General features: G+C 42.3%; 1 protein-coding gene across 7 annotated transcripts in view; it reads right to left on the bottom strand.

The window, feature by feature from the left end:
- Positions 1-9,330: 9,330 nt before the first annotated feature.
- LOC106839008 (acyl-CoA synthetase medium chain family member 1) overlaps positions 9,331-19,613 on the bottom strand; it is a 49,839-nt gene continuing 39,556 nt past the window's right edge. For 5 of the 7 annotated variants that reach the window (XM_070484715.1, XM_070484716.1, XM_070484712.1 and 2 more), the window contains exons 12-15: positions 13,290-13,417; positions 12,128-12,227; positions 11,136-11,255; positions 9,331-9,677 (exon numbers count right to left, since the gene is read on the bottom strand). In XM_070484715.1, coding sequence (XP_070340816.1) covers positions 9,591-9,677; positions 11,136-11,255; positions 12,128-12,227; positions 13,290-13,417 — 435 coding nt within the window. In that variant the 3' untranslated portion in view covers positions 9,331-9,590. The remainder of the gene's footprint in view (positions 9,678-11,135; positions 11,256-12,127; positions 12,228-13,289; positions 13,418-19,613) is intronic. The other 2 variants (XM_070484713.1, XM_070484714.1) reach the window with 1 other exon arrangement.

Here is a 19,613-nt window from a genome sequence, read left to right as displayed (position 1 = left end):
TAGCCTTTCGTGTCTGTCTTTTTCACATAGCAAAATATGTTCAAGGTTTATCCATATGGTAGCATGTATCAATACTTCATTTCCTTTTACCGCCAAATAACATTCCACTGTATGGATGTACTACATTTTACTTATCTGTTTATCAGTTGATGGACAGTTGGGTTGTTTCCACATTTTGTCTATTATGAATAATGCTATTATGGATATTTGTGTACAGATTTTTGTGTGGATGTATGTTTTCATTTCTGTTGGATATATACCTAGGAGTGGGATTGCTGGATCATATGGTTATGCTATGATTAACATTTTGAGGAAATACCACGCTGGTTTTCAGAGTGACTGCATCATTTTACGTTCCCATTACCAATATACAAGCCTCCCACTTTCTCCACATCCTCACCAACACTTCTTACTGCCCATGATTTTAATTGTGGCCATCCTAGTGGGTGTGAAGGAGTATCTTATTGTAGGTTTGGGGTTTTTTTCCCTTTAATTAACAGCGTCCCGTCTTGCCTTCCCCCCAGCCCCTGGCAACCACCATTCTGCTTTCTGTTTATTTGAATTTGACTACTCTAGATACCTTTGTAAGAGAAATCATAGCATATTGTCTTTTTTGTCTGGTTTATTTCACTCAACATAATATCCTCAAGGTAGTCCATGTCATAGCATGTGTCAGAATTCCTTCCTTTTTAAGGCTGAATAATATTCCACTATTTTGTGTATGTATCACATTATAATATATATGAATTATATATATTAGTTACATTTAAAATGTGATATATGTATATATATATATATGTTTGTTTATCCATTCATCTATAGGAAGACACTTGTGTTGCTTCCAGCTCTGGGCTGTTGTAAATAGTGTTGCAATAAATATGGTGTGCAAATACCTCTTTGAGATCCTGCTTTTAATTCTTATGGATGTATACCCAGAAGTGGGAATGCAAGATCATATGGGAATTTTGTTTTTATTTTTTTGAGGAACCACCACAGTGTTTTCCATAGTGGCTGCACCATTTCACATTTCCACCATCAATGCTCAAAGGTTCCAATTTTCCACATTTTCACCAACGTTTCATTTCATTCATTTGTTTTGATAGTAACCATTACAATGTATGTTGAGGTGATATCTCACTGTAGTTTTGGTTTACAATTCCCTAATTGTTAATGTTTTTATCATCTTTTAATATGCTGGTAGAACAATTGTATATCATCTTTGGGGGAATGTCTGTTCAAGTCCTCTATCCATTTTATAATGGCGATATGCATTTTTTGTTGTTATTGAGTTTTAGAAGTTCTAATGGATTCTGGATAATAGTTCCTTATCAAATATATGATTTGAAAATATTTTCACCCATTCTTTAGGTTGCCTTTTCATTCTAAGTGTATCCATTGATGCAAGGGAATTTTGAATTTTGACGTAGTACAATTTTTTTTACTTCTACTGTTGCTGCCTGTGCTTTTGGTGTCTGATCCAAGTCATCCTTGACAAATCCAGTGTCAGGAAGTATTTCTTGTGTTTTCTTCCAAGTGTTTTATAGTTTTAGATCCTTGATCCTTTTTGAGTTAATATTTTTATATGGCATAAGGTAAAGTTCCAACTACATTCTTTTGCATGTGGATATCCAGTTTTCCCAGTACATTTGTTGAATAGACTGTCCTTTCCCCTTGCATTGTCTTGGTACCCTTCTCAAAAATCATTTCACCATCAATGGGAGGGTTTATTTCTGTGATCTATGTTCTATAATCTGTCTATATTCTAGTACCCAACTGTTTTGATTACTGTAGCTTTGTAATAACGTTTGAAAACCAGAGGTTAAGACCTGCAACTTTGTTCTTCTTTTTCAAGATTGTTTTAGTTGTTTGGGATCCCTGGAGATTCCATATGAATTTTATGTTGGCTTTTTCTATTTCTACAAAAAATGCTATTGGAATTTTGATAGGGATTGCATTAAACCCGTAGATTGCCTTTGGTAGTATTAACATCTTAACAATATTGTCTTCCAATCCATAAATACAGGATGTATTTCCATTTATTTGAGTCTTCTTTCATTTCTGTCAGCAATTTTTTGCAGTTTTCTGTGTACAAGACTTTTACCCCCTTTGGTTAAGCTTATTTTTAAGTATGTTATTCTTTTTGTTGCTATTGTGATTGTAATTGTTAATTTCCCTCTCAGATTGTTCACTGTTAGTGTATAGAAATGTAACTCATTTTTGTGTGTTGGTTTTGTAACCTCACTACTTTGCTGCCCCCCTGTATGATGAACTGTTCTCTTTAGTAAGTGCTTAGGATTATTTCTGGGCAGCACAATTATCACAGGAACAAGAAGCATGCAATGCGGATTTTGCAGCAGAAATTCAGCTGCTGCTCTTCACAACATGCTCCCAGATCTCTGTGGAGGGTTCTGCTTGTCAGATCTTCCCTCTATTGGTGTCTGCATCCTGCATCCCTCATGTAGCCTCTTTGTTCCTGTCTTTAATATAAAGAATGGACTTGAGTGAGAATGAGAACACCAAGTTCTTTACTAGACACTAAACAGCTTAACCTTGAAAACTCAAAAATACCTTTAAAAATGCACATCAAAATCTCCTTTCTGTGTCTCAACTGAATGGCTTCCCTGGTCTGCTCTGCCATCTCTCTTTCCATATGACGTGTCCTGAGCTTTGGGAGAAAAACACATCTATGTTCAGTCAAGGCAGACTGTGCACAAAAAGGAAAGAAAGAAAAAAATTCCTTATCCAGTTATATGAGCATTCTTTTCATTAAGACTAATGTGAAAACAAAACAAATCAAATTATGTATGTTTGGAGGTCTTAAGGACCAGTGTAATCATCTGCATGAGGTACTGAAGGATTGTATAACTGTCTAGCAGAATGCAGGTTACTCAGTGTCTGAATGCATGCTCTGCTTGCTGCAGTTTTTCTTCCATTTACTGAATTTGTTGCCTATGAGTTACAATTGCCATCAACAGATAAAGCACAATATTGATTAAAATTTTAAAGAATCTGCTCATTTCCCATTACCCTGGCAGCTGTATGCTTGTAGACTGTGTTCATACCTATAAAAACACATTTCAAAAGACTGTAGGAGTACTGTAGCATCAAAAGTATTGCTGTATATTTTCTTTATTTTTAATGCCTTAACAGTTCTGAGTTAATAATACAATTTCTTTAATTCTCTAATTCATCCTTTATGAATGTCTTTCATCATAAATCTTTATTCTTTCTTCCCTACTATCCTTAGTAAAAGAACAAATCTGAAAGGATAAGAGACTGTATTTGAACTGAATGAGAAGAGGTCAATAAAATATGTCTCTGTCTGGCCTAGGCATTCCATTTTGTGGGACAAGATGGTATGGTCTCAGAAACACCCCTTAGAATCTAGAAATTTGAATACCTTAAACAAGAGTGGATAAATCTTCTCTCTGCCACTCTACTACCTGCTTCTGTGGGCTTAAAATTATGTACATAAAAGGGAACAAAAGACAAGTTGACTTTCATGATTGATCTCCCAGGGATCTCTAAGAAACCCATAAATTTTGAGAGAAATTTCTTCAGCTTCTCTCCTGTTAGACTCAGGGACAATACCTACAGTTCTTGGCGGGACCAGGAGTTACAAGTGGTTGGGTCCCTCATAAGGTGACTCTGAGACCAGGATGTGAGGGCAAGTAGTTTATCTGGGAAAGGCCTTCAGGAGGCATCTGTTGGAGTTGGGGACATGAGGCAGAGGAAGAGCCAACACCTGATACAGGGTGTTAGTGGGAAGGTCACTGCTGTCGGCAACCATGGCTCAGTCCCACGGGGAACCTCCCCAAGACTGTGCAGAACAGCCTTAGAGTCAGCCCCTCCAAGTGTGGGAAGTGACACCAATTCCTGTCCTTCACAAATTGAGGGCTCCCATGGACATTAATTCCCTGACAGGAGAGCTCACTGCCAGGGCCAGAGGAAGCCCTCAGGTAGAGAGCTGCAGATGGTTGCAGGAAAGTCACTGTAAAACAGCAGGGAGTGCCAAGGAGAAGACCAGGGTACCAACACAATCCTCCCCCACCTCAATTCTAATAACACGGCCCAAGATATCTAGATCATTGAGAAAGTGGTGTAGTACTGAGACATCAGAAGTAAAGAGACTGACATGTTTCCTAGCCTAAGACATTATCATTCACAGTCCAACACTGTCACCTTTTAAATACAATGTCTTCCTTCCAGTGACCACCCCAATCACAGTTTCACTCTGGAGGCTTCAATTCAAGCCAACTCCAATGTAAGCACTCTTCAAAACTCGCCAGGGACAAAGACCCACTCCTTTATGGCACTGCCTAGGGTGCACGACTTGTACATAAGAGGAATGAAGAGTTTCTTCCCTCAGGAAAAAAATGCCCACTCCTTGGAGTTTCAGAAACCACTGGATCTAAAGCTTAGAAGTGCTGAATGTCCTCGAAGTCAGTGTTAATGAGTCCACTTCTTCAAACTTCACAGTAATTGAGAATTTGTTTCAAAGACAGTACATTAACTCTAAGACAGTACATTAAACAAACAGAAGTATTCATTCAAAAGAACATAGTCAGCAGGTCAGTGGGACACAGGACAGGTGAAGTGGACTCTCAGGAGCAGCTGGAGGAGACGAGCCTCCTCTGAGCCTTCTCCTGTTGGGTGCAGCCTTAGCAACACAGATGCTTTATACAGTAGTGCCCCTTATCCACGGTTTCACTTTCCTCGGTTTCAGTTACTTGTGGCCCAAAAATATTAAATAGTAGGTTCCAGAAATAAACAATTCATAGGTTGTAAATTGTGCACTGTTTCAAGTGGCGTGATGAACTCTCTCAACATCCTAATCTGTCTTGCCCAGGACATGAATCATCCCTTTGTTGGATCCCCAACCATCAACATAGTCTGCTCCTGACATCAAACCATTGATATGGTCATGGCTTAATGATCCTCCTCCTGAGTATGATCAGAAGGTCAATACAGCCTAACATCATGTCACAATGCCTATGGCATTCACCTCACTTCATCTCATCAGGTAGGCATTGTATCATCTCACATCATCACAAGAGGAAGAAGGGCGAGTGCAGTACAATAAGATACTTTGAGGGAGAAACCACATTCACATAACTTTTATTACAGTACACTGTTGTAATCATTCTATTTTATTATTAGTGATGGTTGTTAATCTCTTACTGGCCCCAATTTATAAATTAAACTTTATCACAGGTATGCATGCATAGGAAAGAACATAGAGTATATAGGGTTTGGTACTATCCACAGTTTCAGGCATCCCCTGGGGGTCTTAGAACGTCTCCCCCTCAGATAAGTGGGGACTGTGGTACTCTCTCTTGACCAATCTCCTGCCTTCCCCCGTTCCATCACAGTGGACCCCATGTGACCTCATTTTTAGAACACCCCTCCCTGACCTGATGCCCCACCATACCCGAGCCTAACGACAGTTCCTCTCTGGAACCTTCCAAGACCTTGTGATTCTGGTCCTTCCCACTCAACCCCCTTCTTTCTGGAACACTGCAGGTTTCCCCACAGTCAGTCTCGGCTGCAAACCATATAAAACAAACGATGGCGGAACTGCAAAAAGAATCAAATACACAAGCAGAGTAGGAGATTGTTACCCTCCCTCTCAGCAATTCACAGACTAAGCAGATAGAACATCAGTAGGGATGGAGAAGATTAGAACAGCAAAGCATCTTAGCCTGATAGAAATATATACAGAGAGAAATTATTACACCAAACAACTGTGGAGTATACATTATTTTCAAGCACATGTGGTACATTTACAAAAATTAAATAAAAATTAAACCCATTTGGATATAAAGCAAATCTCAATATATTTCAGAGGAATGAAATGACACAGAGCATGTTCTGAGATCATAAAGTAATTGTGCTGGAAATCCATGATAAAAACATAGACTAGAAATTTCCGTAAGTTTGGGAATTGAAAAGTACCCTTAAGAATAAGGGTCAAAGACTATATTAGTACTGAATGATAATGATCATAATAATATAGCAATAAAATACATCTCCATCTGCCCTGGGAATTCCACTCTGTGACAAGAGTGTATGGTCTCAAAATCACCCCCAATTAAACAGACAGGTTCACACCTGAAACAGTGGTGAACATGTCACTTATCTGTCACCCTGCTGCCTGTTAGCATGGGCTTTACATTATGAACCTCAGTGGGGAAAATCCAAGCTCACTCTCTCATAATTGATCTCCGGGGATCTCCAGAAAAGTGAGAATTTTAAGAGAGAAAGGTCACCAGCTTCTCTCCTGGGGGGACCTGGGGACAACACCCAGGGAGCTTGGCAGCACCAGGAGTGTTGGGTGTGAAAAGCCAAGCAGGTAGAAGGGGCCCAAGGACCCAGGTGACTAGGACAAACCCCACTGGAGATCATCTCTCCTGGGCCCCGTCCTGAGGCGCTGTTCCCTAAAGCACTGTTCTGCATGATTGCACACAGTGTTTCCCCAACTTGTTCAGGCCCATGGCAGCTTAAAATCATTGCTTTAAATCCCACCACTTTTTATTATTATGTAAATCTATAGCAAACAGGAAACATTCCATCACTGTTATAATGGAAAATCAATGTCTAATACCATAAATATAAGGAAACCATAAAAACAAGCAAAACACAAACAAAACAAGGACAACAAAACAACAGTGTGTATGAAATTCCGTTTAGATGCTGTTGGCTGCCTAAAGAGCCCCAGAGGTGGGCCGTCTTGGTTATACAAGGAGGCACCAGTACAGAAGGCGTGGAAGTCGGACCAGCCCAGAAGAGAACAGGAGAGAGGTCCAGTCTGTAAGGGACCGGGGAATTCCATTAAGGATGCCAAGGTCATCCTCATCAGCGCTGCAGTAGGGTTGAGGGGGAGAAGGAGAAGTGACAGAGGTTTGGGGCCTGGAACAGGGGAGATCATTCCTGCAACTGAGGAAGCGCTCGCTCCCCAAAGCCAGTGTCAGCCTCCCATGGAGGGGAGCCCTTCGTGGCCCCTGGAAGGCAGGCCAGGAGCCTTGGGCTCGAGACCCAGCTGTGCTGCTTTCCAGCTGTGTGACCCTGAGCAGGTTTCCTTCATTAAAATGGAAGCTTCCATGCCTGCATCCAAAGACTGTTATAAGGACAAGAAGAAGTCACGTTCTGAACCCCTGTGCACATCAGCAGCATCATCTCCCAGGGGAATCTGTCCTCCCAGAACTGGTGCCTTGAAGGTGTACAGCCATTAAAGGCATCAGTGACAACCAAAGGCCCCTCTTGTGGGCCTGTGCTAAGCACTGCACTGTGCAGGCGTCATCTCATGGGATCCAGAGGTCGGTACCATCTCTATCCACCTTGCACACATGGGGAATCAGGTTGAGTGCGGGCAGGGAAAGGGCTGTACCCAGACTGAGAAAAGGGTCAGAGGGGACTTTGGTCTGGGAGGTGATTTTGGGAGAGGGGGAGGCTGAGGCCTGGAGACCACAGAGGGAGAAGGGGCCAATGAGAAGCTTTGCCCAGGGCCCAGCTTTGCTTGGGGTCTGCCCTGCTCAGACGATGAGGCCAAACCAGCCAGCTATGGTCACACCCCCTTGCTCTTCGACCTGAGACTGACTGGTGGTGATGATAATATTGTCATATAATAGTCCTGATGATGGCATTATTGTTATTGTCAATATCGTCAATATTGTGGGAGAGTCCACTCTGAGGCATGGCAGGGTCCTGGGGAGGTTTGCCTCTCTTCCTCTCTTCTCCTTGGGATCTGCTAAGCCCCATCCAAAACACTGTGCACACTGTCAGGGTCCCTGTCCCTACCCTGGGCCCCTGTCCCCAGAGCAACCCTGCCCTGGTCACTACTCTCTGGCATCTCAGGACGCAGGCACAGCCATCCAGAAGGCCCTGGCGTGAGGCAGATCCCCAGCCCTTGCTTTGGAATCAGGAAAACGCCCCCTTTCATGACAGCTTAGGTGGGGCAGGTCATGCCGGGGTCTATTCATCCTGTCTACCTGCGGTGGCCTCCATTGAGTGCCAGGGCTGTCTGTCTGTCTTGTGGGCTGGGATAGGGGATGAGGGTCGGGAGTGTGTGTGTGTTTGTGCATGTGTGTTTGGCTGTGTAATTCTGCATTATGGACCTGAGAGTCTGAGTTTCTGTGTCTGTGAGTATATTGACTGTGGACATGAGTTTTCTGCTGTGTGACACTCTCTGTGTCTCTGTGTATTTCTTTATGCATTTGTGTGTCTGTATCTCTAAATGAGTGTGTGTCAGTTGTGCAAATCTCTGTGTGTGTCTCTGGGCATGTGTGTCCCTGCTGGAGCATCTGTGTCTGTATTTTATATCTGTGTGTGTTGGTTGTGTGTGTGAATTTGCTGCCCCTTTGGGTGTTCTTGATTGTATCTAAGTGTGTGTCTGTGTTCTCTGTGTGTGTGTCCAATGTGTGTAGGGTTTGCCCTATAGGGCTGTCTCATGTGGCCCTAAGTGTGTGTGTCTGTGCATGCATATGTTCTCCTCAAGGGTTGTTGCCTGTGTCTGCAGTGTGGGTCTGTGTGTGAGCCTGTCCCTGAGCCCTATGCCTGAGTCCCCAGGTGAGGATGGAGGTGATTCCATGCCTGTGCTTGTGATATCTTATTTCCCTAGGAGTGTGTGTGTCTGTGCCCCAGAAAAGGGCAGCTGCAGAGGGGATTTCTCCAAGGGTGACCCTAATGGTGGGTGAGAAGGAGACAGTATGTGCTTCTCCCACCCGCAGCCTCGGCCCCTTCTGCCTCTGCTCCTCCCAGCCTCTGCTTTTCCCCCTAGTGGTCCCATCTCAGTCTCCAAGGATGGACAGAGTGAAGGATCAGTTCACAGAACCACAGGCCAGGGGGGCAGGAGGGCTCTGAATGTCAGGAGGGTGTTATAGAGTGTGAGGGGAAGGATGTGGGGGGGGATACTGGACCCCTGGGAAGGGCTGGGGGATACCTGGGCCTTTGGAAGAGATGAGTGGGTGGGCACATATCGGGGAAAGCTGAGAGGCAAAAGCTCCTGGGTATGACTGAAGGACTGGGTACCTCTGGAGAGGTCTGGAAGAGTCCTACAGGACTCCTGGGTTCCCAGAGAGCAGGTCCCTCACTCACCCATGTGGGACTTAGGCTGGGACCTAGGAGAGACTGGTGTCTGGGGCTGCTCAGAGCATCTCTCCTGGACCTCTGTGTCTGGGCCATCTACTGGGTGCACAGGGCCACCCAGGAAGCTGGGGCCAGCAGGGAGAATCAGGCCCCGGGCTCTCTCTGATGGGGATTGGGGCCAATTACAGAGGGACCAGATTTAGCATAAGTTCATCAATAGAATGAATGCACAACACAGGGGCACCGTTGATGTTCATATTCATATTTTATTACCTCCAGCCCCAATCTGTGTGCTCATCTGGGCAATCCAGAAGGAAGAGGAGACTTGGAGGAAAAAGAGTGACTGATATTAATCTGAAAGAAACAAAAATGCTGAAATATTGGCACTCCTGATACTCTTCCAAGTCAACTCTCTCAACACCCCCATCCTCACCCTCGCCATATGGGGAAACTGAGGTGGCCAGGGATTTACCCAGTCACACAGTGGTTTCTGAGTTTATTGACGATTACAGCTGACCAAACTCCTTTTTCCGAAGTTCATTCCTTTTAATCTTGCCAGTGACGGTTTTGGACAGCTCTGGGACAAACTCCACCTGGTTGAGGAGAAAGCAAATCCACCCTGACTTAGTCCCGCTGTCATTTCCTACCAATCCCCCCTCCCCTCCTTTGCTCCTGCATAGTGCCCCAGACTGCACAGTCCCCCTGAAGGGGGATGCAGCCCTGGGACAGGCTTTGATCGAAGAAACGTGAGTGGAAGTGAAGTGTGCCACCTCTAACAGAAGAGTTGGGAACCACTGAGCCTGGCCACCCTCTCTGTCCATCTCTTATAGCACCTGGCAGATACCTGCATGGTGGCTGCTCCTTTATCCTGGTCCCAGGAGAGCCTGGACATGGTGGACATGTGACATGAGCAAGGAAGATGCCTTCCTTGTTATAAGCCACTGAGACTTTGGGGGCTATTTGTTCCCCACAATAACATCTAGCCCATCCTGCCTGCTTCGTGCCCTCTGTTCTCTCTGGGAGGCAGCAGAGCCTGATGTTAGAAGCATGAACTCTGTTGTCAGGTACACACGGGTCTGAGTTCAGCTCTGCTTTTTATTAACTCTAATCTCTGGCAACGTACTGTGAGTCTCTGAGCCTCAGTTTCCTCTCTGTGAAGCAGTATGATTAGAACATCTCGGGTTGTGGAGATGATTAAATAAAATAGCAATGCATGTGAAGCACTGAGTCCAGGGCCTGGCCCACATGCTACACGTTCAATAGATGTTAGCTCTTTATTTCTAGTCTGTATTGTCAACATTCAGACAATGAAGCGAAGTACGATTACAGAGGAAGAAAATGTGAACTTTTGGCATATGTATCCTTTCAAACTTTGCTTTTAAAGCAAATAAATAGGATAATATCATGTATATTCTTTCATTTCCTGCTTTTTTCTCTTAATAATATATTGTTGTGATATTTTAATATTAAAAATAAAAGATTTGCAATATCATTTTGAATTACAGGATAATATTAAACTTCATGAATAACTTAATCGTTTCTCTATTGTTGGACATTTTTGGAGTTTGCATGCAGCATTTAAAACGAAGTAGAATAAAGAATATCAGAATACATTGCATGTTGTAAGGATAAATATCATTTTGTCAATTTTTATTTGTTATGTATGTATATATGTTTTGAGCTGCAATATAGAATGTATTTCTTAGCATGAATTATGTTTAAAAACAGTTTGGAAGCTGCTGATTTGGATTTCTTTCTCAAATTTTGAAAGATTTTAAACAACCTTCTTGGATAGCGTTGGGCACTTGTCTGATTTTTTCCTTTAGGTTAACGTGCCAGCGATGGATTCTTTTTGGGTTTCTGAGACAGGATAGAGGTTCCATTGGATTAAGTTGGCTCCACCCCACCCCTACGCCAATTGTCTCATCTGAAGAGAAAAATGCTAGTCCCATTGGCTGTTTAAGGTTCACCCCAGCCACCCTCTGAGACTTGGGGCAGCGAAGCAGCAGGAACGGCTCGGGGGACCAGCCCGTCCGTCTGCCCTCACTCACCTTCCTCGGGTACTTGTACGGAGCCGTCACTGACTTCACGTGCTCCTGCAGCTCCTTGGTGAGCTGGTCCCTGTCCCGGGACAGAAACTGTGGGGTCAGGACAACAAACGCCTTCACCACCTGCGGTGCAGAACCAGATGGGAGGTTCAAGGTGAGTGCCAACCAACTGAATAGTTTAAAAAAGTAAATATTTACTTAATGAACAAAAAAACCAAGTTGACATTTGAGCCTTTGGAACAGGACAGGACCAGGTTCTACTGCCAATACTTCCAGTCTCCACTCTACGCCTCGCAAAGTTACTTAACCTCTCGTACCCTCACTTTCCTTCTCCGTGGAATGGGCACAGTACAGGTTCATTCCTCGCTGGGTTTATGTGAAGATTCCACGAGATAATACATGTAAAACATGAAGCTAGTTTAACTTTATTATTATTCCGATCAGCATTATCATCCTCATCATTTTTGCTATTGTTGTATGTATACTTCTGTGCCTGGAACCTTGTGGGCATTTAATAATTGTGGTAATTTATTATTCTTATGTTATTATTTATGGACAGGGCCTTGTACATAGCAGGTGCTCAGTAAACATCTGCTGAATCAAGGAAGGCATGCTCTGGAGCCAGACTGCTTAGATTCTCATTCTGGCTCCACCACTGTGTGATCTGGGCACGTTGTTTAACTTCTTTAGGCCTCTGTCTCCTTATGTATAAAAAGGGTATAATAAGTGTCCTGAACTCACTAGGTTGTTGTGAGGAATAGATGAGTGAGCACATAATAAGAGCTCATTAAAATATTAGACGTCAGCAGCAGCAGCAGCAGCATTTTCAGTCACACATGAGGCCACAGTGCCCCCTGGTGACCACACAGTGTAAGTGCACACGCACACCAACTGCGCCCTCCCTCCAGCCTAGGTCCTGGGTAGATATGGCCTGGAAGTTTCCCCTGCACCCAGTGCCCACACAGACACGATGCCCTCCGTGTCCTCTTCCTCACCTCCCCTCGAATCGGGTCCGGGCTGCTCACCACAGCTGACTCAGCCACTGCTGGATGCTCGGCCAGGGCACTCTCCACCTCTGTTGGCCCGATGCGATACCTGCAGGATCGATGGTTCCTTCTCTGGTTCTGAGCAGATGCCAGGGCTGGGGTGACCCAGGCCCTCGAATCTCATGTTCTGGGGGCTCATATCTCCCCTTGGCACAGAGGGTAACTGTCACAGGGAGTCAGAGGCCTGCGAAAGGCTGTGTAGCGGGACCACTACAGGAGACCTGGACGTTCCATGCTAAGAAACACGAGGCACAGATGCTCTTCAGGGCGTCTGACCTCGCTGCTTCTGGGAGGGAGGAGAGTGGAAGCTCCGTCCTCCTAGAGCTCTGCAGCTCAGCTTAAGGAGCCTCCTCCAGCATGGAACCTCTTGGAAGCCTCAAACTTTATCTTAAACATTCATGAAAGTTCTCCATCCCATTCCCCACTACATCAGCATTTGTTTTAGAAATTAAAAAATAAAACAATCTCAATTTCCGTGAAATAAGAGAGCTTTTTACTTGTGTCATTTTCCCCCCTAGATCACGTAAGGGTTGGGACAACACGTTGGGAGACACCCTACCTTGGTTTGAATCTGGTCTGCAAACTGTACTGTCTTTGAAACTTTAGACAACTTACTTCACTGGTCAGTGACTCAGTTTTCTCATGTGTAAAATGAGAATAATTGCATCTACTGGGTTATACAAAACACTGAGGAGAGTGCTTTCACATAGTAAGTACTCCATAATGCTTAGCTGCGATGATGATGATGATGATGATGATGATGATTTTCTGTGACATGTGCCCATCAGAGGAGCACGGAGAACAATCTCCTCCCACCAATAGGAGCCAAAACAAGTCTCTCTTCCCGTGCCATCCCTTCTCTTTAAATTGCGTGATGTCTTATTATGGTTTTTCTTCCAGACCTTCTTGAACTTCGTTTTGATTGATTCTTCTGGATGCAGGGGTTGGGGGAAGTGCACAGATACCCCAGGGCCAGGGCCCCATAGATGTGGCTCTGTTCAGAATTAGGCTGAGGGTCCCATGCCCAATGCATGGAGGAATGTCTGGGAAAGCTAGACCCCACCAGGCATGTGAGGGTGATCCCTCCTGGCTCAGGGTCAGCCACACCTACCCAGAGGCATTGATGACATCATCACTCCTCCCCAGGAACCAGATGTAGCCCTCTGCATCCATGGTCGCTCTGTCCCCAGTGTTGTAAAAGTCCCCACACTCCGTTTCTGCTGTCTTCACAGGGTCATCCTGTAAACAGAACAGCACCCCTTTATGGAGAAGGCAGCGAGTTTAGAGATGAAGAACTGCAACCTGGGGCTCAGATCTGGGTTCAAATCCTCTTTCTCGCTCTACCTGGCACCTGGTCAAGTCTCATCACCTTTCTGAGTCTATTTTCTTTACATGCAAACACTTAATGCATGCTACTGCTCCATTAGTGGGCAATATTAAGCCAATTTTAAAGATAATTTTTCAAAATAACACCTCACTTTTGTGTGGCACTCCAGTAGAAGACAATGTCCACTGGAACATGAACTTGTGTATTTGGTTCACTGTGAGAAGATCAGCCTTCACATAGGGCCTGGGCAGACAGGAGGTGTCAATAAACATTTGCTCAATGAGTTTTCTTCCCAAAACACTACCTCATCTGATCCTCACAGAAAGTCTATGAGGCTGGTATTATCTTAATTAAACTTTTAATTTTAAGACAATGGTAGATTTGCATGCAAGCTGTAAGAAATAATACAGAGAGTGCCTGTGTGCCCTTTATCGAGTTTCTCCCAATGGTAACATCTTGCAAAACTTAGTTTAATGTCACAACCAGGATATTGACATATATGCAATCCACTGAACTTATCCAGATTTCCCCAGATTCTTACTTGTACTCAATTGTGTGTGTCTGTTTGTGTGTGTGTGAGTGTATTTAGTACAATGCAATTTTATCACATGTCAGCTTGTGTGTCCACCACCAGAGTCAAGAGACAGAACAGTCCCGTCATCACTAGGAGCTCTCATGTGGCTTTTATATCCACGTCCAACTCCCTCCTCTTCCTTCTTCTACCTCACTCTCCATCGCTAACCCCTTGGTAATGACTAGTCTGTTCTCCATTTTTATAATTTTGTCATTTTAAGAATGTTCCCTAAGTGTGTAATATGGAAGCTTTGGGACTGGCTCTTCTTTATTTTCTCATTCAATGTAGTTCCCTAGAGATTCATCCAAGTTGTTGTATTCATCAGTATAGTTTGATCCTATTTATTGCTGAACAGTATTTCATGTTTTGAATGAACCACAGTTTGTTTAACCATTCACCCCTTGAAGGTCGTCTGGGGTGTTTCCAGTTTTTAGCTATTGTAAATAAAGCCGCTATGAACAGTTGTGTACAGGTTTTGTGTGAGGCTGGCATTTTTTATAGCCCACGTTACAGAAGAGGAAACTGATGCTCAGAGAGGCACAATCACTTGCTCAAAGTCACTCAGCTGGTCAGTGGAAGGGTTGGTATTTGAATTTAATTTTTGGTCTACAGACTGTGCACTTGGCCCCTGAGCCAGTGTGTTGGCATCTTCCTTGTTGTGGAACGTGACATGATTTTAAGAAGTTCCAGAAAAAAACATTTTAAAAACGTTGAATCACCCCTCTTTTTAGATTTCCTTGCAATTGTTCTGATTTGGCTCTGACATGTTTTTAAAAGCTCTGGAACTACCAAGAGGAAAGTATGTTTCAAGATTAGAACTTTTAGCAGGAACAGGATGTAGCTAAAATTTAAGAAAGTTATTTTGTTTGTATTATTGTTATGGTTATAATTGCCTTCTGCTTTTGGCAAGTGACGCTGTTTAACACTTGTGATACGAGATCAACTTTTTTTTAAAACAAATGTTTTAAAGTAAAATAATAAGTGGATTTAGAGGGAAAAATTAAGTGATAATATAGATGGTGCACAGACAAGGTAAAAAATAGTGGATGTGGACACAGATGACTGAAATTTAGAAAGCACTGCATCAGGGGGTACAGCAAAGTCCCACCCCCATTCATGTGCCACTTGAACTGCTGTCCAACTCAGTGTGCTGTGTTTTGATACAGCTGACCTGACACACCGCTGTGGACAGGTCTTCCATGGGAATGAACTTTCTTCATGCTGGTTATCTGAGGTAGGGTCAGAGACTGAAATCTGGATGATGGGACTCACACATCCAGGGAAGGAATGATGCTCTTAAGGCCAAAGAAAAGCTCCTGAATGGTAGGGGGACAGTATCCCATCTACCACACAGATGTGGGCAGAGTCCACAAAGACACCCAAGTGGGTTCTTAACCGTGCCTGCTTTTAAAAAATGCTATGGGGAGTGATGTAAAAAAAATGGCCTACTAGGAAGCTCTAAGCTCTTAATCCCCAAAAAACATCAAAAACAAACAAACAAACAAACTATCAGGGTCTGTCTGAGCTGACTTTGTCCAGGAGCTCTGGAAAAGTGTCAAAGGTTTACAGCAACCATGCAAAGACTCAATCAAGAAAAAGCCATCTTCAAAATGATAGGAAAGTTTCATGCCATTTTTATTCAGTCTTGTCCCCCCTTTCCCCAGCATGGCAGATTTGGTCTTGAGTAGACAGTAGCCAGGTTCCCAGTCCCCCTGCTCCAACCAGAGGGAGCAGAGCAGATCTTATTTGAAAATTATTGTGTACATCTGTTCTAACTTGTCGGGGGGGACACCTGAAGGACTGATGCAAGGCACTCATTTCACACAATTCAGAATACAGATGGGAAGAGCAGCAGGAACTGCTCATAAAAGCTACAAGGCAGACTATGAAACTAAAGATGCCAGAGCTAAGAGATTATGGGTGGAGATATACAGTAGACCATCAAGATCTGGAGGAGAAGCTAGGGAGAGATTTTCTGGGAAATTAAGACATTCAAGACAGCTGTGAACATGGGGGAATTTTTAAGGCCATCACATCCCCAGGCAGGACGCATGCTCAGAAAGTCCTGAGAAGACATGAAGCTTTCACATCAGGCTGATCCCTAGGCTCAGAGCAAGCTTGGCTAAGTGCTGGAGGGGTGCCTCACACAGAGCGCACTGATCTTGGAAGAAGAATAGATGAACACAGTGAGAACTTCAACAGAGAACTGGAAAATATAAAAAAGAACCAATCAGAACTGAAGAATATTATACAATAATAGAAATGAAAAATTCACTAGAGGGAATCAACAGCAGAGTAGATGACACAGAAGGATGGATCAGTGACCTGGAGGAAAGAACAGAAGAAATCACTCAAGCTGAACAGAAAAAAGAAAAAATAATTTAAAAGACGAGGACAGTCTAAGGGCACTCTGGGCCAACATCAAGCATACTAACATCCATATCATCAGTGTCCCAGAGGAGAAGAGAGAGACAAAGGGGCAGAGAACCTATTTGAAGAAATAGTCACTGAAAACTTTCCTAACTTAAGGAAATAAACAGATATGCAGGTATAGGAAGCACAGAGAGCACCAAACAAGATGAACCCAAAGAGGCCAACACCAAGACACATTTTAATTAAAATGTCAAGAATTAAAGATAAAAAGAGAATCCTAAAAGCTGCAAGAGAAAGGCAACAAGTTACATGCAAAAGAAACCCTAAAAGGCTATTAGCTGACTTCTCAGCAGAAACCTTACAGGCTAGAAGGGAGTGCCATGACATTTCAAAGTGCTGAAAGGAAAAAACTGACAGCCAAGAATACTCTACCCAGCAAGGTTATCATTCAGAATGGAAGGAGTGATAAATAGTTTTCCAGAAAAGCACAAACTAAAGGAGGTTATCTCTAAGAAACCAGCCTTACAAGAAATGTTAAAGGAACTTATTTAAGTGGAAAAGAAAAGACCACAAATAGGAATAAGAAAATTATCAAGGAAAAACCGTCACTGGTAAAGGCAAATATGCAGTAAATGTAGCAGATCATATAAAGCTAATATGAAGGTCAAAAGACAAAAGTACTAAAATTATCTATTTCCATAAGAAGTTAAGGGATACACCCACACACAAAAAGAGGTTAAATACGATATCAAACACATAAAATGTGGGGGGAGTGAGTAAAAGTGTAGGGCTTTTAGTAAGACGTCAAACTTAAGAGACCATCAACTTAACATAGATTGCTATTTACGTATGTTATTATATATGAACCTCATGGTAATCACAAACCAGAAACCTATAATAAATACACAAAAAATTAAGAGAAATAAACCCAAACATAATACTAAAGAAAGCCACCAAATCACAAGGGAAGAGAGCAAGAGAAGAACAGAGAAAAACTACTAAAACACCTGGAAAAAAGTAACAAAATAGCAATAACTACGTACTTATCAACAGCTACTTTAAATTTCAATGGACTAAATGCTCTAATCAAAAGACATAGGGTGGCTGAATGGATAAAATAACAAGACCCATATGTGCTGCACACAAGAGACACACTTCAAACCTAAAGCACTCACAAACTGAAAGTCAAGGGATGGGAAGAGGTACTTCATGCAAATGGCAATGAAGAGAAAGCTGGGATACCAATACTTATATCAGACAAAATAGACTTTAAAACAAAAACTGTGACAAGAGACAAAGAAGGGCACTACATAATGATAAAGAGAACAATCCAACAGGAGGATATAATACATGTAAATATCCATGCATCCAACATAGGCGCACCTAAATATAGAAAGCAACTATTAACAGACATAAAAAGAGAAATAGACAGTAACATAATAATACTAGGGGACGTTAACTCTCCACTTACATCAATGGATAGATCATCCAAACAGAAGATCAATACAGAAACAATGGCCTTAAATGACACATTAAACCAGACAGACTTAGTAGATATGTGCAGAACACCATCCAAAAACCACAAAATACACATTATTTTCAAATGCACACAGAATATTCTCCAGGATAGATCACATATTAGGCCACAAAACACGTCTCAATAAACAGACAATACAAGAAGATTGAAATACTACCAAGCATCTTTTCTGATCACAATCATATGAAACTAGAAATCGACTACAAGAAGAAAACTAGAAACGTCAAAAATATGTGGAGATTAAACAAAATGCTACTGAACAACTATTGGGTCAATGAAGACACCAAAGAAGAAATCAAAAAATACCTGGAGACACATGACAATGAAAATATGACATACCAAAATTTATTGGATACAGCAAAAGCAGTACTAAGAGGGAAGTTTACAGTAACACAGACCTACCTCAAAAAACAAGCAAAATCTCAAATAAACAATCTAACAGTGCACCTACAGGAACTAGAAAAAGAAGAACAAACAGAGCCCAAAATCAGCAGAAGGAAGGAAATAATAAAAATCAGAAGGGAAATAAATGAAATAGAGACCCCAAAAAATAGAAAAAAAAATCAATGAAACTAAAAGCTGGTTCTTTGAAAAGATAAGCAAAATTGACGAACCTTTAGCTAGACTCACCAAGAAAAAAAGAGAACACTCAAATAAAATCAGAAACGAAAGAGGAGAAATTACAATGGACATTTCAGAAATACGAAAGATTATAAGAGAATACCACAAAAAGCTATATGCCAACAAATTGGACAATCTAGAAAACATGGACAAATTCTTAGAAAAATACAACCTTCCAAAAGTGAATCAAGAAGAAATAGAGAATTTGAATAGACCAATCACCAGTAAGGAGATCAAAACAGTAATCAAAAACCTCCCAAAAAACAAAAGTGCAGGACCAGACGGCTTCCCTGGCAAGTTCTACCAAATATTCAAAGAAGACTTAATACCTCTACTTCTCAAACTCTTCCAAAAAATTGAAGAGGAAGGGAAGCTTCCTAACTCATTCTACGAGGCCAACATTACCCTGATACCAAAACCAGGCAAGGACAACACACAAAAAAGAAAATTACAGGCCAATATTACTGATGAACATCAATGCAAAAATCCTCAACAAAATACAAGCCAATTGAATACAAAAATACATTAAAAAGATCATACAGCATGATCAAGTGGGATTTATTCCAGGGATGCAGGGATAATTCAACATCCACAAATCAATCAATATGATACACCACATTAACAAAATGAAGAATAAAAATCACACAATCATCTCAACAGATACAGAGAAAGAATTCAACAAGATAAGGCATCCATTTATGATAAAAACTCTGAATAAAACAGGTGTAGAAGGAAACTACCTTAACATAAGAAAGGCCATATATGCCAAACTCACAGCTAATATACTCAATGGTGAAAAACTGAAAGCTATCCCTTAAAGACATGAAGCAGACAAGGATGCCCACTTTCACCATTCTTACTTAACATAGTATTGAGTATTGGAAGTCCTAGCCAGAGCAATCAGGCAAGAAAAAGAAATAAAAGGGATCCCAATTGGAAAAGAAGAAGTAAAACTGTCACTATTTGCAGATGAAATGATTTTATATAGAGAAAACTCTAAAAA

This window comes from Equus asinus, chromosome 14, assembly GCF_041296235.1.
Source record: "Equus asinus isolate D_3611 breed Donkey chromosome 14, EquAss-T2T_v2, whole genome shotgun sequence".
NCBI lineage: Eukaryota > Metazoa > Chordata > Mammalia > Perissodactyla > Equidae > Equus > Equus asinus.
Note: the sequence above shows the minus strand (reverse complement) of the source record. Positions and strands in the feature narration are given on the sequence as shown.